Raw genomic sequence first — 19,942 nt, forward strand, 5'->3', positions numbered from 1 at the left:
ACGCCCTCCATCCATTTCTTCATTCTCTCACCCTTTCTGGATGATTCTGCTCAGCATATAAACATGTTATAGTAATTCCCATAAACAAAAGCTGTCTATTGAACACTCCCCCACTTCCTCCTCCAGTCATCATCTCATTTCTATGCTTCCTTTCCCACTCAAACTTCTTAAAATGATTGCCTACCCACACTGTTGTCACTTTCTTACAATCTTCTCACTCGTTTTTTTTAAGAAAAAATTATTGGCTTATATAAGTGGGGAGTCAGACGTAGATTTTTTTTCACTCCCAACTAGATTCCACAGACTCCAAAGAAATCATAGTATTCTGTCTCTTTTTAACCTCTATATCTTGGTCCTGTGTGTTGGCTTCATGATTTCCCAGTGCAGACAAGATTTCTTCACACATTGGGGAAGATGTTACCTATCTCCTTCCAGGTTCAGGTTCTCAATAGTAAGACAATTTGTCCTCAAGTAACAAGTTGAAAAAGGACCTTTTTTGGGCCCCGTCTATGTTCGTATGGCCACTCCTGGATTGTTCTTTATTGTCAGGAAAATGGGATATCATAATTGACTGGACCTCAGTCATATGCTTAAAGACCATTCCCTCTAGTCAGGAATACTGTGGTTGAGAGCCCCAGGATTATTAAAAGATTGGAGCCTAAAGGAGCTATTCTCCAGAAAAGGTAAACATGAAAACAGAGGCCAATTAAAATTCACCCTCTGGGTGTTCAGCACAATTATATCCTCATGCTCATGAGGATGTGCTTTTCCTCAAATGCTCCTGCATAATATGATGCATCTATTCTACATTAATCTAAAAGTGCACTTCCTCTCTCAAAAGGAGGTAACCCAAAGTCATCTCGAGTTCCTACATCTGGCTTCACATTTTGTGTGTATCTCTCTAAATCAAATCCAGATGAGACTCATCATGATAGGCACCTAAAGACAAAATTTAAATGTCCCCCCCCCAATATGTCTAAAATACAGGGAAAACAGGACAATCACAGTATTATTACCTTTTAAAAAAAGGGGAAAAGAGAAACAACTTACAGTTGTCATAGGCCATTGCAAATGTCACATTCTATCAATATTAGTCAACAATGTTAAGACCTGTCCTGGCAGTGCAGTGAGTGGAGGTTTCTGATCTGATTGATTCTGTTTCTGACCTCTGGGAGCCTTCTTTGTCCTTTTCTTCCATGGTCACAATCAAGAAAAAGGCCAGAGGGTATTCCTTTGGTAGGGGTTGTACTAAGTTTTAGTTTTGGGTATGTCACTTATTTCTCTATCTATCAAGACGATTTCAGTTGTGTTATAGAAAGCTAATGCCAATTGCTTTAGATTAAAAAGATAATTAATTGGTTCATTTAACTGAGAAGTAGAGGCACCCCTAAATTCTGAGTCTTAAATTAGATTCTCAGAATTCTCTCCCTCCCTCTCTCCTAACCTAACTCCTTTTTATGCTACAGAAAAAAAAAAAGAAAAGAAAATTTTCCCAGTGGCTGTGACGAGGGCTACTCTGGATTATTTTTCTCTCTTAATCTCTCTTCGATTGCCTTCTGCCCTCCACTACTCCCCTGAAACTGATCTTCCCTAGGTTGCCTATGATTCTCATTTTTCCAAATGCGGTGGACACATTTCTGGTCATATTATTCAATCTCCTGGTAAAATATTACACATTTGAGCATACCATGGCTTGTGAAACACTCTTTTTACTGCTTAGAGGACATGAGTCTCTGGATTTCTTCCTGATTCTTTGTTTCCTTGGCTAGATTTTCCTCCTCTTCCACTCCTCTAAATATCAAAATCTGAAAGTCCTAGATGATCTCATTAGATGCCATGGTTGAAACACTAGTTATACACATGTTTATGATTCCCAATTTTTTTACATACAACCACTTGGCTTGTTGGATACATATATCCAACAACCTACTTAATATTGTCACTTGAATATTTACTAGGCAACTAAGAATTAATATATTCATAAAAAAAAGAATGAAACAATGCCATCTGGAACAACATGGATGGACCTAGAGATTATCATACTAAGTGAATAAGTCAGAAAGAGAAAGACAAATACCATATGATATCACTTATATGTGGAATCTAAAATATGACACAAGTGAACTTATCTACAAGGCAGAAACAGACTCACAGATATAGAGAACAGACTTGTGGTTGCCGAGGGGGAGAGGGGGTGAGGGAGGGATGGATTGTGAGTTTGGGATTAGCAGATGCAAACTATTATATATAGAATGGATAAACAGCAGGGTCCTACTGTATAGCACAGGGAACTATATTCAATGTCCTGGGATAAGCCATAATGGAAAAGAATATGGAAAAGACTGTATATATATGTATAACTGAATCATTGTGCTGTACAGCAGAAATTAATACAACATTGTAAATAAACTATATTTCAATAAGATAAATTTAAAGAAAGAATGAATGTATTCAGAATGAACTCCTTATATTCTATACCTTCCCCAGACTTCCCTCTCTTATGGAACCGCCCGTCCATATGTTTAAGCCACAAATGTATTTAAATCTTCTCTTTCTCTCACAGTCCACCTAATCCATCACAAAGGACAATTATTAAAACCACCCCATTAAGTAATGTGAATTGTTATGTTTATCTCCTCTTATTGATGGTTCTCTTAGATCATCTCCTCCACAACCCATGCCCACAAACACAGCAATTAATATTGTAGACAAGGTTTCCAATGTCACTCAAAAACCACTCAAAAACAAATTGAGTCTTGGCAACCCTTGTAGAGCTTACGCTACAGAGAGTAGTGACTGTTGAAAAACAAAGGCTTCCTTTGTGCTAAAAGTTTTGCAAGCTATGTTGGACTACAAGCTATGAAATTCCTTGGCAATAAATAACCGAGGCAAGCACTGGAAAAATTACCTATCCTACCTGTGGAATAGGCAGGAACCCCTATGTCTGAAGATACTTTTAGATCACAGAACTGGTTTGGTCTCATTTCAGTTTTACAGCTAAAAACAAACAACAGATTCCTCATGCTACCCCCATTCCTCATGCTACCCCCATCCTACACAAAACAGACTTTTACATTTATTAATATTTCTACTTTAACAAGTTATTTCCACCCATTCCTAGGTTTATGCACATCCTAAAATAGAATTCCAAAGGCCTATAATTTAGAAGCATGGTTACCGCCTGTTTTAGTTTGCTAGGGCTGCTGTTAAAGAGTACCACAAACTGAGTGGCTTAAAAATAAATTTATTGTCTCACTGTTCTGGAGGCTAGAAGTTCAAGATTGAGTGTTGGGAGGGTTGGTTCCTTCTGAGGGCTGTGACAAAGAATCTGTTCTATGCCTCTTCTCTGGCTTTGGGCAATTTGCTGGCAATCTTTGGCATTCCTTGGCTTCTAGAAGCATGACCTTTGTCTCTGGCTTCATCCTTACATGACTTTCTCCCTGTATGTCTGTGTCCAAATTTCCACTTTTATGTGGATGCAGCCATATTGGGTTAGGAGCCCATCTTATTCCAACTTGTCCTCATTTTAACTAATTACATCTGCAAAAAATAAAGTCGTGTTCTGAGGTCCTAGGAGTTATAACTTGAACATTTGAATTTGGAAGGGACCAAATTTAACCATAACACCCCCAAATTGGAGTGGGAGGAAGCAGGGAACTCTGAGTAATGAAGAAACATTTAAGCTCTGACTGAAAATAGAAATATTCACTAAAAAGTCAATCGATAGTTGAAATATAAGGTTAGGGATCCAGACATAGAGATTTCTAAGACGCCTTTAATCTTCAAATAAGTCCTCTGGGCCATATGAATAGATAAATATACCAGAGAGAAGTGGGACACGGGAAAAGGTGAGGCAATTAATTGCTGACTTGCATGTAAAGATAAAGTGTTTGGTTATAAAAGTCAAAAAGCAGTAGTATCAGGTTCTAAGAAATTAAAGCCAACAACTGCAGAGGCCTAGGACCCATTCCTCAGGTACAGCTGGTCCCTTTAAGTTCTGGTCCATTCTTGCTACCGAATCCAAGCTCGCTCTGCTCACTGCATGACAGACCAGTAAATCAGAGACAAGGTGTTGAGGCAAGGAATACGACTTTATTCGGAAAGTTGGCAGACCAAGAAGACAGCAGACTAAAGTCTCAGAATAGCCATCTTATCAGAGTTTGGATGCCAGTTTCTTTTATAGCACAGAGAGGGGGAGGAGATGAGGAAGTAAAGTAAAAAGGCCATGAGTTTTGCAAATATCTCCTGGAATGGCCAGCCTCCAGGAGGGGATGTGTTATTTTCTTTTCTTGCATCCATCTACAGGTGGACAGGGTCTGGATGTTTCCCTGAACAAAGACACTTTGGTTTAACATTCAGGCAGAGGAGCAGGGTTCCCCAAGGCAGGCCATTATGTAGAGACAGTATCCTTTTAGTGAACAAGAGCAACGGCAAGTTAAGGTTAAAGTAAAATAAACATATCCAACATGTAGTCAGATTTGGCTCTTCCCTGTTACATTCTCAGAGCACTTTTGTGGAACAGGGCAAAGGCTTTCCCTACTGGTAGGACTCACAGAACCGACTCTCCACTCTCTGGCTTGTGGTATATGCATTCTGCTATCCTTGAGTTTCTTTCACGGGTCTTTCTTTCTCCCCAAATCTCTTTAGTGTCCCACTTAATAGAGGACAGCTGGATTCTCATACCTGATCTGTGTTGTCTTTCATGTAACATCTAGAAAACTTCTCTGTCTACATGTGAAAGAATGATAGTAGAAAAGGTCAATAAACTATTAGTATTATTACGTAAATAGTTTTGACTTGGATATCCCCTAAAGGGTATCAGGGACAGCCTGTCACTATACATCCATTCAGTAACTGCAAGAGACTCATATTTATACAACTCTAAATTTAAGCACTAAACTGTTCCTGAAGCTAATAAATGAGATCTTCATACAAAACACATGGTCATCTAAAATTTTCTTCTTGAAGCCCCAGGCGCTGAAAAATGGTAAGAAGAAAAACTATTTCTAAGAAATAGGTTAAGGGTCTGATGTATCAAACGACTGAAATATTCAGAAGACTTAAATGAAGAAATCCAAATTACAAAGCATCGAGAAGAGTCCAGGGCATACATGGGGTACATTGAGCCTACATGGAGCCTTCCATAGGAAATGTCACCTTTAACATCTAATGATTCAAACATAAGATAACTGGGGTGAACACAGATCATCCAGTCACCTGAAACTTGGGATCAGTCTTTTTTTAAAAATTGAAGTATATATATATATATATATATTTTTTTTTATCCCTCCCCCCCTTTCCCCTTTGTTAACCATAAGTTTGTTTGCAATGTCTCTGAGTCTATTTCTGTTTCGTAAATAAGTTAATTTGCATCATTTTTTAAAGATTCCACGTATAAGTGATATCATATGATATTTGTCTTTCTCTATCTGACTTACTTCACTTAGTTTGATAATGTCTAGGTGCATCTGTGTTGCTGCAAATGGCATTATTTCATTCAATTTTATGGCTGAGTAATATTCATATATATATATATATATCACATCTTATGTATCATATGTATCATATATGTGTGTGTGTATATATATCACATCTTCTTTATTTCTTATTCATCTGTCGATGGACATTTAAGTTGCTTCCATGTCTTGGCTATTGGAAATAGTGCTGCTATGGACATGGGGGTGCATGTATCTTTTTGAACTAGAGTTTTCGCCTTTTCTGGATATATGCCCTGGAGTGAAATTGCTGGATCATATGGCAACTCTATTTTTATTTTTTTAAGGAACCTCCATTCTTTTCTCGATAATGGTTGCACTGATTTACATTCCCACCAACAGTGTAGGAGGGTTCCCTTTTCTCCACGTTCTCTCCAGTATTTATTATTTGTAGACTTTCTGATGATGGCTGTTCTGATTGGTATGAGAGCAGAATTTGCATTTCTCTAATAATTAGCAGTGTTGAGCATCTCTTAATGTGACTGTTGCCCATATGTATGTCTTCTTTGGAGGAATGTCTATTTAGGTCTTCTGTTCATTTTTTGATTGGGTTGTTTTTTTTCTTGATATTGAACTGTATGAGCTGTTTGTATATTTTGGAAATTAATCTGGTCTTACATTTAGGTCTTTAATCCACTTTGTGTTTAATTTTGTATATGGTTTTAGAGAATGTTTTAATTTTGTTCTTTTACACATGTAGCTGTCCAGTTTTCCCAGCACCACTAATTGAAGAGACTGTCTTTTCTCCGTTGTATATTCTTGCCTCCTTTGTCATATGTTAACTTATCGTAAGTGCATGCGTTTATTTCTGGGCTTTCAAACCATACTGTTTTGATTGCTGTAGCTTTCTAGTACAGTCTGAAGTGAGGGAGCATGATTCCTCCAGCTCTGTTCTTCTTTCTCAAGATTGTTTTGCCTATTTGGGACTTTCTGTGTTTCCATACAAATTTAAAATTTTTTGTCCTAGTTCTGTGAAAAATGCCATTGGTAATTTGATAGGGATTGCATTGAATCTGTAGATTGCCTTGGATAGTATGGTCATTTTAACAATATTGATTCTTCTAATCCATGAACACGGTATATCTTTCCATCTGTTTTTGTTGTCTTGATTTGCTTCATTATAGTTTTCAGAGTACAGGTCTTTTGCCTCCTTAGGTAGGTTTATTCCTAGATATTTTATTCTTTTTGCTGCGATGGTTGGGATCAGTCTTGAATACTACTTTTCCATTTAATTAATTACCAAACCATCTTGTAAATATTTCTTGTTTCTTTCTTCTCTTCACTACTAATAGGCACTTATCATTTCTAAACTGGATTTTTGCAAGCCCAGATATGTGATATGCCTGACTCTGGTCTCCTAATAAATCTGTTCTCAGTAGACACAGAGTTTTCTGTCTGAGGGCAAATCTAAATACACTTCAAACCCTTTAATGGCTCCCCATTGCCTATAGGATCAACTCCAGTTGTTATAATGGAAAGAGCATAGTTTGATGTCAGAGAGATGACTGGATGAATCCTAAGTTGATTTGAGACCTCAGGGAAATCACTGTCTGTACTTCTATTCCATGGAACATATGGTGTAATGGGAGATATAGACCATTCCAGTTAGTGGGGGTGGGGTGGGAAGGTGGTAAAATGGGAGAAGGATTATGAGAGCACCTAGTAAGGACATCTAACTCAAACTTGAAAGAGGAAGAAAAGCATTTTGGAGTAAGTGCATCTAATTGAAGATCTGAAGGGAGAAGTTTGTTGGGTTTTGTTGGTTAATGGAAAAGGAGGTGGTGGAAACAGAGCAGAGCAATTCTCTGCAGAAGTAGAGGGAAAGGGATGCATTAATTAAAACTTGACTGTAAGGAACAAGGCCTTCTGGTTTTTTTATAGATAAGAAAGTAAGAGAGAATACATTCCTTTCAAGAAATTGAAAGTGGTGTCATAATAATATGCTGGGAGTGGTATAAGATAAAACTGGAGAAATAAGTAGGGTATTAGACCACAGAGGATTATAAAATCTGTTAAGAAGTATATATTTGATTCTGACAGGGGGCTAATTTAGGGGGCTAATTTAGGATTTACGCGAGGAGAAATAGGAGGTCTGCGTTGTAGAATCTTCACTCTGGCTATAGTGTTGAGGAGTCATCAAACAAGGACCATAATGAAAGTAAAGTAGGGAGAAGTTTCTGCAGTTGGTGGCCTGGACAAGGGTAATAGTGGTAGAGATAGAGAAAAGAAGATGGACTGAAGAACCGTTTCAGAGAAATTATTCATAGTACTTAGCAATTGGATGTGTGGGGTGAGGAAGAAGAAAGAATCAAAGCAGCACAGATTTCTCATATAAGCCACAGTGGGTGCAGGTGGCACCTCTCCCTGGCCTAGGGGATTTGAGAGCAGGAACAGATTTGGGGCAGGAAGCTAATGGACAGGTAGAGTTTGAGTTGCCTCTGACAACCTTGGTGGGCCTATTTAGTAGGCAGTTGGATATCCAGGTCGGGGGTCAGGAGGAAGATCAGGACTGATGATGAAAACTTGGTTCTTCTCGGTGGATTGTGCTCTAAAGGCAAGTCACTAAGGGAGAATGTATAGAAAGAGCAGACAAGCAGGCTGCAATCCCACAAAAGAGCTTTCATCATTTGCAAAATGGGAATGCAAATTTCCAGGACCAATGGGAAAAATACGCAAGCTAACACACGTAGGAGTACCTTGCAGAACACTTGGCTCACAGTAAGGGCTCAATAAATATTTTATTGAATGAATAAATGAATCATTCAACAAAAGCGTACACCTAATTTACTAATTTCCTTGTAGAGGTTAAGCAAAGTGAAAGTTAGTTTGCCATCTCTGAGAAAATTTTATGAAGAAAATGTAGGTTATGCCCATGCAAAAAGATGCTTGCTCTTATCAGCAGAGCCAAGACTTATAAGGGGCAAGGCATTTGCTTTTTCTTAGACAAGAAAGTCACATTTATTAGCACTGGGTCAGCTATTTAAAACTGACCTCTGTTTGATCTTGACATTTACAAGCAAAAGGAAGTCTTCAGTTATGTAACAGGCCAGAAGTCCACACATCCCGCCTGTAACAACAATGACAACAGAAGCCCATTTGTCATTGTGCTCAACTTTACTCAGAACAACACATCTCTTCACCAGCTTGTATTCTTTCCTTACATTCTCTGAGGTTCCCAGTTGGTGTGCAACAATCCAGTAAGATGGTTAAAATTGACAACTGCTTAGATAGGAGGGTGTGTGTGTGTGTGTGTTAAGAGGGAACTCTTCTGCAATAAAATAAACTAGAACCAAATTCTTTAACAAAATTCTCAATTGCTTGGTTTCATGGTGATTAGGAAACGCATTCCAAGTCAAACAAGCTGCTTGTGATTTTGTGGCATTAAAGTAGACTTCCAAATGGATTGGAAAACAAAAACTCATTCACAGAAACTCATGATTTCAGATTGGCATATCAAGCATAATTTCTGAGCGTTTGCAGAAATGAATACTCCTACCAAGGGCACATTACTTATTTCAAATAAACTTGACATCAAGGGATCCACTGTTGTATTTAAACAATGGAAAAAGAACCAGAACATTTTTGGTGGCAATCTCAATATGTATCAAATCACTTTTAACTACTCACGCACATATTCAGCATCTAAAAATTTGCTGGAGATCTATATTCTTTCTATTCCTAAACTTAAAGAAAACGTAGATTGAACACTAAGACGCAAATAATGGGAGTTTATTTTAGAGGCTTAGGTACAAAATGATGAATAACTTTTGGTTATTAGAGTCAAACATACTAGTCTTTTGTCTTTCTGGTTTTCTGCTTACTTTTCTCAGTCTTAAAGTTAAAAGATCAGTTAGAAGCTTTGTTCAATCGCCAGAAACTATTGCATATGTCAGAGGGGTTCATGATAGTTCTCACACTGAGAGAAAGTATTGGTAAAGGACCCAGAAGACTGACTCTAAATTCCAGCTCAAAAATTCACCTGAGATTTACAACCAGCAATAACTGCTGAAAGTCATTCCATTATAGAGCATTGCAATTGAATTGAGAGTCCATAGAGTCATGCATCTATGAGTAATTGATTTTTGACAAGGCTTTCAAGACCATTCAATGGGGAAAAATCGTCTCTTCAACAAATAGTTCTAGGAAAACTGGATATTTACATGCAAAAGAACCTTGACCAGACAAAGCACTACATGCAACAGTATGGTGAAGGGGTTGGATGACAAAGCAGATATTTGCTAACCTAATATCCATTCTCCCCTTCTTAGTTAAAAAACAAACAAACAAAAAAACCCTTATACTCTTGGGGTGACCATGTGTCCAGTTAAAAATCCAAATTTCCTAGCCCCCATGATATTAACCATGTAATGTAAGAATTCATTAGGTGAGTTTTGGAGAAAAGCTCTTCAAAGAGGCTGCTCAGCTGGCAGTTGTCCATCCCTATTTTGCACTTGCCTTTTTCATCTTCATGCTATTTGACTTCATGAATGGCTGCAGCTGCAGGTACCTCTTGGACCCTGAGGATGGAAGCTATGTTTGTGAATGCATGGAGACCAAGCCCAGGCCTCCGAGAGCTGCAGAGCTCCTGAGCCTACTCTGGGCTCCCTGTGTCCAGACTTACTCGATTACTTGTTTAGGCCACTCTTATTTGGGTTGTTGTTTTATGTACCCAAGATTAATCCTCACTGATTCACTTAGTTACTGTGGAGCTGAGGGGCACAAAGCAAGAGTGATGGTTCTTCTTCACCATTTGGTTTGAGTTAAGGCTGGAAATTCACTTCAGTGAGAGTGGGAACTTGTTAGAAATGTACATTCTTGACCTCCACCCCAGATGGACTGAATCATACACTCTGGGGGTGGGACCCAGCAATCTGTCTAACAAGCCTCTAGGTTCCAGTTTGGGAACCAGGGTGAGTTCTTTTTGTTCAGTGCTGCTTGAGTAGGAAACTTCTTTAAATGACTTTGACCTATGACCACACGTTCTTAAGAACAAGGTCTTTGAATTTTAAAAATACTTATGTTCTAATATCAGCCTCACTGTTTATTAACTGTATGACCTTGGGAAAATGGCTTAACATTTTTGAGTCTCATTTTCCTCATGGGGATTATAATAATAGTGCCCCTAATAGGGTTCTTGTGTGGATCAAATGAAACATCTGTCAATCGAAGCACAGTACCTGGAACACTATAGATGCTTAATGAAAGTCAGTTTCTCTACTCTGCCTGCCATTGGCAATACACTGCAGGGGTCTGGTACCAGGCCTGAATCCCTGTAGGATGTGAACTTAGCCACCACCCCACTACACCCCCTTTCATGCTTTGTCTCCATTATTGCTTCTGCTATTCTTTAAGATGGAAAAGAACCTTAGGGAGATCCCAGGGGAAAAAAGAAAGGGAAAGGAATCGTCTTGGAATATAACATAATTGGTCCAGTTCAGTAAAGAGTGAGGATACAGTAAGCTGCTGTTACTAGTTTTATTTGGGGCTTTCGGAAATGTCTCTCTCATCAGGTAAGGGAGAAACTATGCCTAACTGGCATATGAGCTATGACTAAGAAGTAAGAAAGAGACTCCCATGTGCTTTTTTCAAAAGTTGAGAAATAAAACTAACATGTTCTTCTCTATTGAAATTTCTGTGCACTTTGAGTGTCACCAATAAATCTCTCTTTATGAAAACAAAAAGGGCAAAATTATTTTTATGCTCCAAAGACCATCAGGGGCCCCTTGCTGTGACTTGTCTATGTCTTATTCCTACCTGGGAAACACAGTTGGTAGAAAAAAAAGATCAAGTTCCCCACCAAGCTTCCCACCTCCTAGCTCCTGCTTCAAATCATGACATCTCTTTCACAGCTAGCGTATATGCCACACTTAATATATAACTAATGTTTTGCTAGGTATGGTCTCCGAAAGACGCCTGAAGCTAATTCTGACTATGTAATTGTTACTGGATTCACCTCCTTGGTGAGAAAATGACCACAGATTCCCCTCACTCCCCAGTTTCTCCCCCACCCCAAACTCTGAAAAGACCAGATACCAGAGCTGAATGGGCAATTCAGCTCCCAATCTTGGCAAAATCAGAGAATGGGCAGAAGCAGATAGAAGACTTAAGAGATGAAGCAGAAAGAAGGTTAAAGTACTGAAGTCCCTTTACCAAATGAGGAGCTGAGGAAGAAGAGAAGAGAAAGCTGGGTGGTAAAAAAGCCAGCTAGGGCAAGGGAGCTGGGGTGGGAAGGGGACCTTTCCTGGTTGAAAGGCTCTGAGATTGTGAGCACTGGAGAAAAACCACTGTGTTGCAATGTGGATGTCTTTCAAACACTTTGAGAGACATCAGTGGAAAAGGAGACTTACACACACACACACACAAGCCCATGACATACGACTCAGAAAATACAGTTCTGTTATGACCACTAGCAGCGGTAGAGATAAATTAACATTAATCGAGAAACTACTAAGAACCAGGTACGCTCATCTCATTCAATCCTCACTACAACCCTAGGAAACCAATATGTTCACCCTCTTCTGCATAAGACCGCTGTGACTCAGAGAGACTAAGTGAACTGCCCAGGGTCATAAAGCTAGCAAGTCTTGGAGCAGAAACAAAGGCGGAGCTCTCCTGGGTCTGCTGCTGGGAGCCGGGAACCAGAGGCTGGTGATGACTGAGACACACTGGGCCGACACTGCTCCCAGAGGAAACGTCTCAGGAACTGGCCTCCTGCGTCCCTCTGTGCTGGTGGCTTTCTGGATCTGTGCTCCACTGTGACACTGTGGTTTCTCCTGACACTCTCTTAGCACAAAAGCTGTGCAATCTCTTAGCTTGCGTACGGTCATCAACTGCAACCCCTGGAGCCCCTTTCTTTGTCCCCCCCATGTGCACTGGGGATAGAAGCCAGCACACAGGCAAAAACTGCCTTTTTATGAGTTTCCCCTGAAACCTTTTCACTCTTCTTTTTTCTCCTCTTGACTCTTTTCCTTCTTTCCTGTGACTCCTTCTAGTCCTTTCTCTACTACCTAATTTCCAGGCATTTCCCTTCACAGGTCTTAACCTGCAGGAAATATAATCAAGTATTTCCTTTAGCAAAACTTGGCAATGTTTTGAATTATCTACAATTATTACCCAGGAAAAGAGACGGATTCTTATGTTCCTTTCTCACTCTGGCCAGCTGACTTGCTGCAAACTTACTTCTTAGAGCTGTGAACAGCCCAGATTAAAAGTATTAATTGCAAATTATCCTGATGTCATATTTCTTTTATTTTGACACTAGTGGCATGACTGCAGAGAAATAAAGAATAATTGTTAGCTAAGGGAATCCAACAAAGAAGTCTGTGACCTCACAGAGGAAGTGCCACACTCTCCTTATTTCCTCACTAAGTTCCTTCTTTTGCATAGTGAGCCACCAGAGACCTTGCTGGAAGGGACCCTAGAAAGGTTCAATTTAAGTAACCTGAGGCCCAGGATCAACAGGCGTTTAGTGTAGATGAACCCCGAGGCATCTGTCTGGGTTAGTTCTATGTGCATCACTAAGAGGCAGAGCCAGGAGGTAGGAATTCGGCTAATGTCAAAACTTAGCCGTTTCGCAAAGGCAGGACCCACTGGTTGACAATACCATGAGCTTCCATTCCTTAGTTCCAGCACAAATCTTTCTCCTTCACATTTCCTCTCCTTTTCCCACTTGTTTCTAGCCCACCAGGCCAGCCCATCTGACAAAATGATTTGGATTACCAGTGAAAGCCAGCTAGCATTCCCACTGTCTTTGTGACAAATCCTAAATTAATGGTATTTAAAAGAAGCCTGAACTCAGCCATAAAAAGAAACAAAACTATTTGTAGTGAGGTGGATGGACCTAGAGTCTGTCATACAGAGTGAAGTAAGTCAGAAAGAGAAAGACAAATACTGTATGCTAACACATATGTATGGAATTTAAGAAAAAAAATGTCATGAAGGATCTAGGGGTAAGACAGGGATAAAGACACAGACCCACTAGAGAATGGACTTGAGGATATGGGGAGGGGGAAGGGTAAGCTATGACAAAGCGAGAGAGTGGCATGGACATATATACACTACCAAACGTAAAATAGATAGCTAGTGGGAAGCAGCCGCATAGCACAGGGAGATCAGCTCGGTGCTTTGTGACCGCCTAGAGGGGTGGGATAGGGAGGGTGGGAGGGAGGGAGATGCAAGAGGGAGGAGATATGGGGATATGTGTATATGTATAGCTGATTCACTTTGTTATAAAGCAGAAACTAATACACCATTGTAAAGCAATTATACTCCAATAAAGAAGTTTAAAAAAAAAAGAAGCCTTAACATGTATACACGTAAACAGGAAAAAATACTCCTTCACACACACACACACACACACACACACACACACACACACACACACACACATATACATACATATATATCATTGTCTGGACCACTACAGACAGTTTCTCTTTTTGCAAACACAAAGTGGCCTAGCCTGGTAAGGAAGACAGTGGCACCCAGTGGACAAATGTTTGATTGTTTGAGACAGGTGTCCCATTCAGAAATATTCTCCTTTCTTAGCTTTAAGAAAGGCTATTTGCTCCCTTTACCTTTCCCTATCCTTCTGCCATCACATGTTTAAGGCATCTACTGAATTTAAAAATAGTGAGGAGGGGAGTGTCGTTACAGGTTTTATCTCTTCAAAAATAAGACTAAACTGAAACACTGGAGAAAGCAAAAATTTCAGGATTAAATCCTCTGAGAACAGTGTGTATATTTGATTAATCTATTTCAACAGTAACAGCAGAGACAGCCAAATCTAATAAAATATTCAGCTTAATTAAAAATGTAACATTGAAAATGCCTGTAATGTACTTTTCTTCGCACATAATATTCTCCTTTTCCTCACACCATTGCCAACTTCCAATTAAATTGCCTTGGTTATATGCAAATTTGGCAACTCCAGGGGCAATACTTCAGGAAAGTAACATACACAGACCCTGCAACTTAATACTATGCTTCAGTCTATCTGGGAATCATACAAACACCTACTATTTTCACTCTCCAGCCCCTACAGTGATTCTTTTGGTTGTGAGCTACTTGGGTAGAAAAGCTTTGCTTATCTATCTTTCTTCCCTCAAACTGCTAACTAACATCTTACTCTCGGTAGTTACAAAGAAGTTGAGTGAAATCCAGTTTCCATTTTATGTAATTAATCTGCTAAACACTGAAAAGAAGTATCTAATTGTTTGATGTTACATAAAGGGATCATCCAGTTAAGAATCTTAAATATTAGGGGCTGTTTGCGTTGGATAAAAACATTTTATAAAGAACAAAAGGGAAGAGGACTTTTATGGGTGAACTGAATTTTACTGATTTAAATCATTAAAAGACGTTCAGTTACAAAATAAGCATACATCTTCTTAGTGTAACCTAATTCCAGCAAGGGTGCCCTCTTTTAGTTAGCCATTCAAAATTTCTTCCAAGTTTGCATGCTCTGAAATCCTTAGTTTTTATGCTTTGAAATGGTACCTCATGTTTATCATTATATTCTTTGTAATTCAAATTTTGCCACAGTTTGAAGCTTGCTTTTTCTGTTGTTTTAAAGAAAAGATGAGTTGGCAAGCCAGCGTTATGGCACATGGGTGAGATGGAATCTTTCCCCAGTGGGTCTGGGCCTAGGACGTCACACTTTTGTTAATTGACAGAAGGCCCCTGTGACCCCTTGTGTCTATCACATTTAGGTAGTCAGCAATAAACACATCCCAAAGTAAGAGATGTACTTTTTTGGTAAGCTGAAAAAAAAAAAAGAAGGCCATTTGTGCATGTATCCCTACAATACATGTTAAATGTACTTCTTTTTCTCATAACACAAGCACACTTTCCCCCTCGTCTCTGCAAAAATTCTTATAAAATTCTGATGCACTCAACTTTTGCTATACAGACCTTTTTTATTAAGACCTCAAAATTGTTTTTCAAAAGTTTCTAAAAATTTATTTGCAAAATGTCTCAATCCATGACAAATCAATCAATGTTTATAACATCTCAGGGTCTGTGTCCTTTTCCTCCACTGACTGCCACCAACAGTGAGCACTGGTGACCTGTGCTGTGGGAGGACACACACTCCTGGCAGCTTTGCCCTCTGCCAAGCCCCCCTGCCCAGGGGCAAGGGCAACGGTAACAGTAGGATTTGTACCACGTACACTACTGTTTGCAAAGTGTAATTGTGTTGGGAAATGGTCTGAGCTTTTCTGAGAGCCATACTCCGTATCTCTGCAATCGGAGACCTGGTGTGTAGGCAGATGACTTATAAGGCAACCCGACGGCCCGTAGAGGCTACGCTCCACCTATGACTTGCTTTGCTTCTGTGAGTGTCACAGCCCAAGAGGGATGCCAGGATTTGAAAAAGTCTCTTTCTTCACATAATTGGAGAAAGTTGCTCCTGTGTAGTTCCTATAGGTTTTGTCTTACATTGGGGCTTATCTGTTTATAATGCAAATATGTTTCACTTATTCAGAAATCTACTTGCTTAATGATGGCTTTCGTAACTCATGGGCTGTGGCGAATGAAAATCAAAATATAAATCTAAGAGTTTTTTTGTTTTGTTTTGTTTTGTTTTGCGGTATGCGGGCCTCTCACTGTTGTGGCCTCTCCCTTTGCGGAGCACAGGCTCCGGATGCGCAGGCTCAGCGGCCATGGCTCACGGGCCCAGCCGCTCCACGGCATGTGGTATCTTCCTGGACCGGGGCACAAACCAGTGTCCCTTGCATCGGCAGAGGGACTCTCAACCACTGTGCCACCAGGGAAGCCCCATAAAAGGAGTTTTAAAGGCTGAAAAGGTCCATACAGATTAAAGTAATTATTGTTATAACTAAAATGAATGAAATGGGGTGTGTGTGTGTGTGTGTGTGTGTGTGTGTGTGTGTGTGTCATTAGGTACAGAGGTTAAAACATGTAGTTAGATTTTCCTTGCTCTACTGCACACTGAGGAACATATATTTCCAGTCCCGGTGACAGGTATTACCTGTTCGGATAAGACTTTAGCCTTTTCTTCTGCTTCCTTCAGACAAATCTCCAAGGCCTCGAGCTGTGCCAAAGTAAACGCCATCTGTCTGGTTTCCAGGGACTCTTTCTTTAAAACAATAATCAAGTATTACTTTTTGACATGGGTAGTTTCCTGAGTGCATCTCAAACAACTCTGGGGACTAAGGACAGTCTTAATAAACTCACATAAATCATCTCCTTTTCTTCTTCAACATAGCAATAAAACAATGAAATGTTACAAAAACAATAGTGTTATTTAACAATTTAGAGTCTAAAGGCAGAGTAAAAAAAATGCATATTAACGAGCAATGAACAGCTTTAGAAAGGTAGAATAAAATGTCCATGTTGAAATTTGGTTAGTCTGCAACTTTTATTCCTGATACAAACAGAGCTTTTCTTCAAGAGGGTAGAACCAAAATTTCACATTCCCAATAAAAGATGTCATCTAGAATGCCTACATTTTTAACATTCACCTATCTTGGGGGTCATAGTCATTTGAATTCAGAGAAGCTCTTGTTTCCTTTGATTGTCACCTTCTTATCACAAGTTTAATTAAAGCAAAGATACTACATGGTTTAGAGTCAGATCATTCTTCCCCAGAACGTGGCTAATATGACTCAAATCAGCAGATGTGTAGACTTTCCCTCTCAAAATTAAGTTGCTCTTTCTCACGTACAAGCAGAAAAATGTGCAGAGTTGGTATGAGAATATCAGTTACCAGCACTACTGAGACTAGAGCACTTCCTGACTACTCTTTGGCCATTGAGACAATTAATTAATAAAGACACAGCAATATGAAAACTTCAAAGGAAAACCTCATATGTGCTAGGATTATGATGTTCCTATAGCTTCCTGGGATGTGTCCTGTCTTCTTGTGAAAGTTCAGGCTGCTGCAGCTGCTTCCAATTAACCCCACAGGAAAAAAAGAACTGTGTTCCTACATATTAAAAAAAAAAGAACAAAAAAAACACCCTGCTGCTTTATTTCCCCTTTGGTTTAGGAGCCCACCAATTTTATACATATGTGCATTTCCTGACGATACAATAGAGCCATCTGGTGGTAAATGAACCAGCCATAAAAACAAAGCATTTATTCAGTTCCTATAATTGTTCATGCCATCCTTTGAACCTTAGGACCCTGGCAAGGACCTCTGATATAAATAAATGTTGCTCTGTTCAAAAACAGCATGGCTTCTAAGTCACACATGGCTGCATAATCTCCCCGAGGTCAGCCTTTGGGGGGTGAACATCTTGGGTTAGAACAGTGATATCTGGGATGAACAAATGACCCTCAGCCTCCCATATATGATTCCAATAATCTCAACAGTCAGTCCAAAATATCTCAAAACAAAAGCCTCAAAACAAAATTCTTGTGTATTTATATTTACAGGTAGTTTATGCTACAAAACATTTTATGCATAAAGGAGAAATTGTCAAAAGTCCAAACTTTTCCAAAGAGATTAAGGATCCCTGATCTAGATTGCTATTTCCAGGGGGAATCTTCTTGTCCGGTGTTTGACTTTGGGGGAGTTTTTAAAAGTAGACCCAACAAGATCATCTAATCTATTTCTCTAGGTCTTTTTCTCCAAACACCCCTAATTTTCCCTGACAAGAAGGACAACCATTTCCAGTAAGACAAAAGCATTGCAAGTCAAAGCCAAATGAAGCAGGCTTGACTGGAGACTGTTATTAAATAACATAGAACTTTTTGTACAGGTAGATTTAAGAAATCATCATGTGTTATAGAACAAGGAGTGTCCTGAGCAAACTGTGAGGAATACAAAGCCTGTCTCCACCTTTACCCCAGCTGTCACTCCCCACTCCCTGACTTGCCTTTCTGTCCCCCTCTCCTTTAAGGGGAAGAGCCATGAATGTATCTACGCTGGAGTAAAAATGGCCTAAACAAAGTCAAGCACTTTTTAATAGGAGACAACCTCCATTAACCAAAGGACTACAGATTAAATCAAGAGTAATCTCGCAGGTAAGTAAATACCTGGCGCTGGAAGTTTTGGAGGTAGGTGTGTGTTTTCAGGGACTCTAAACATTTAAGTGTAGTCAGTCCTTGCCCCAGTTTTGCAGGGTGCAGTGGTACGAGAGCAGAAAGTTAGGATTTATACCATGAAGTTCATTTTCCCTCAGGCACATGTGGACACACAGTACATAAAGTGATTTATGTTTCTTATGAACATGAAACTGTCTTGGTGGTTAAAGTAATGGATGAGTGAATTATATTAATCAAAACTGAAAACATATGATATATATAGGTGTTTGGGGATTGAACCTGTGTCTGTGGATTTCCAAATGGTAAATTCCAGCACTTCAAGTGGGTATTCCAGTTTTTAACTTCTACTCTTTGTCCTAAAATTTTCTACCTAAATATCCATCAGTAATCTAAGTGCATGTATCCAAGATAACCAAGATGATCAACGTAAAAGAATATTACAGAATATAAATAATTCTATAAACTTTTTGGTTACAGTAAAGACACTAGATTACTATGCATGTGTGTTAAAGTTGACAGTCTACTAATTGACAAACCTTATGGAAAATTGTAACAATAGATTTTCTTTTAGATGCAATGTTTCCTCATTTGAGAATCTGGAGGAAAATCTACTCTTTGTTCTAATTTAATTTTTCTTATTTCTCTAACCCATCTCAGTACCTTTTCATTGTCCCCTTCCTTACTTTTAAGTCATTATGTCTTTGTCTTACAATGACCTTGCTCTTTCTAAGCCAAACAAATCCCTTCCGCCCTTCAGGACTGGTTCAAGGTCTCTGATTCATCCAAATCATCCACATCCCTCTGAATCCACGTGCGGCACTTAGAAAGGCACCTGAACGCAGAGGCTAGACTGGGCACTGCACTGAGCGTTTAGTAGGAGCTCAATAAAGAGTTGTTGATTGATTGAAGGCTCAGCAGTCAGAGAAGGAGACTGCACCAGATACAGCGGTCCTTCATGCTGAGAGGCTGTAACAGTGACTCCTTTGAACAAATACTTCCCCTGCATCCAGCTTAGAACACTGACAAGGATCAGAGCCCCAGAGAAAGTCCGCTTGCCAAGGCCAGTGGCCAGACAGCGTAGCAGAGGGCAAGGAGGTGGCCATGGGGTTGGGTGATGACGGCAGGGCTGATGTGAGGATTAAATGACGTAAATCAGGTAAATGCTTGGACAGATGAAGTGCTCAATTAATATTATTTTGAATAATTCTATTCTCCTAATTCCTTTAAGGAGAATCATTTGATATTAAAACTTTCTAACTTATTTTTAAACCCTAGTAAAAGAAAGTTCCCATAGAGGCCCTTTTGTAACAGCAAACGATCAAACCACAGCAGTGGGAAATTCAGTCAAGTATGCAATTAGAACAAAGTTAATATGTTAAATATGTGGGTGCATTTCTTTAAAAGAAAGATTGCTAAATAATGATGTGGTTATGGCA

General features: G+C 39.4%; 1 protein-coding gene across 1 annotated transcript in view; it reads right to left on the reverse strand.

Annotated features, from left to right (window-relative positions):
• Nucleotides 1–19,942, reverse strand: part of CCDC192 (coiled-coil domain containing 192) — a gene marked incomplete at its 3' end in the record, with an annotated part of 200,558 nt that overhangs the window by 156,679 nt on the left and 23,937 nt on the right. The window contains exon 3 of the mRNA XM_082620304.1: nucleotides 16,486–16,593. Coding sequence (XP_082476430.1) covers nucleotides 16,486–16,593 — 108 coding nt within the window. The remainder of the gene's footprint in view (nucleotides 1–16,485; nucleotides 16,594–19,942) is intronic.

Source organism: Mesoplodon mirus (assembly GCF_964341445.2).
Source record: "Mesoplodon mirus genome assembly, chromosome: 5".
NCBI classification, from domain to species: Eukaryota; Metazoa; Chordata; class Mammalia; order Artiodactyla; family Ziphiidae; genus Mesoplodon; species Mesoplodon mirus.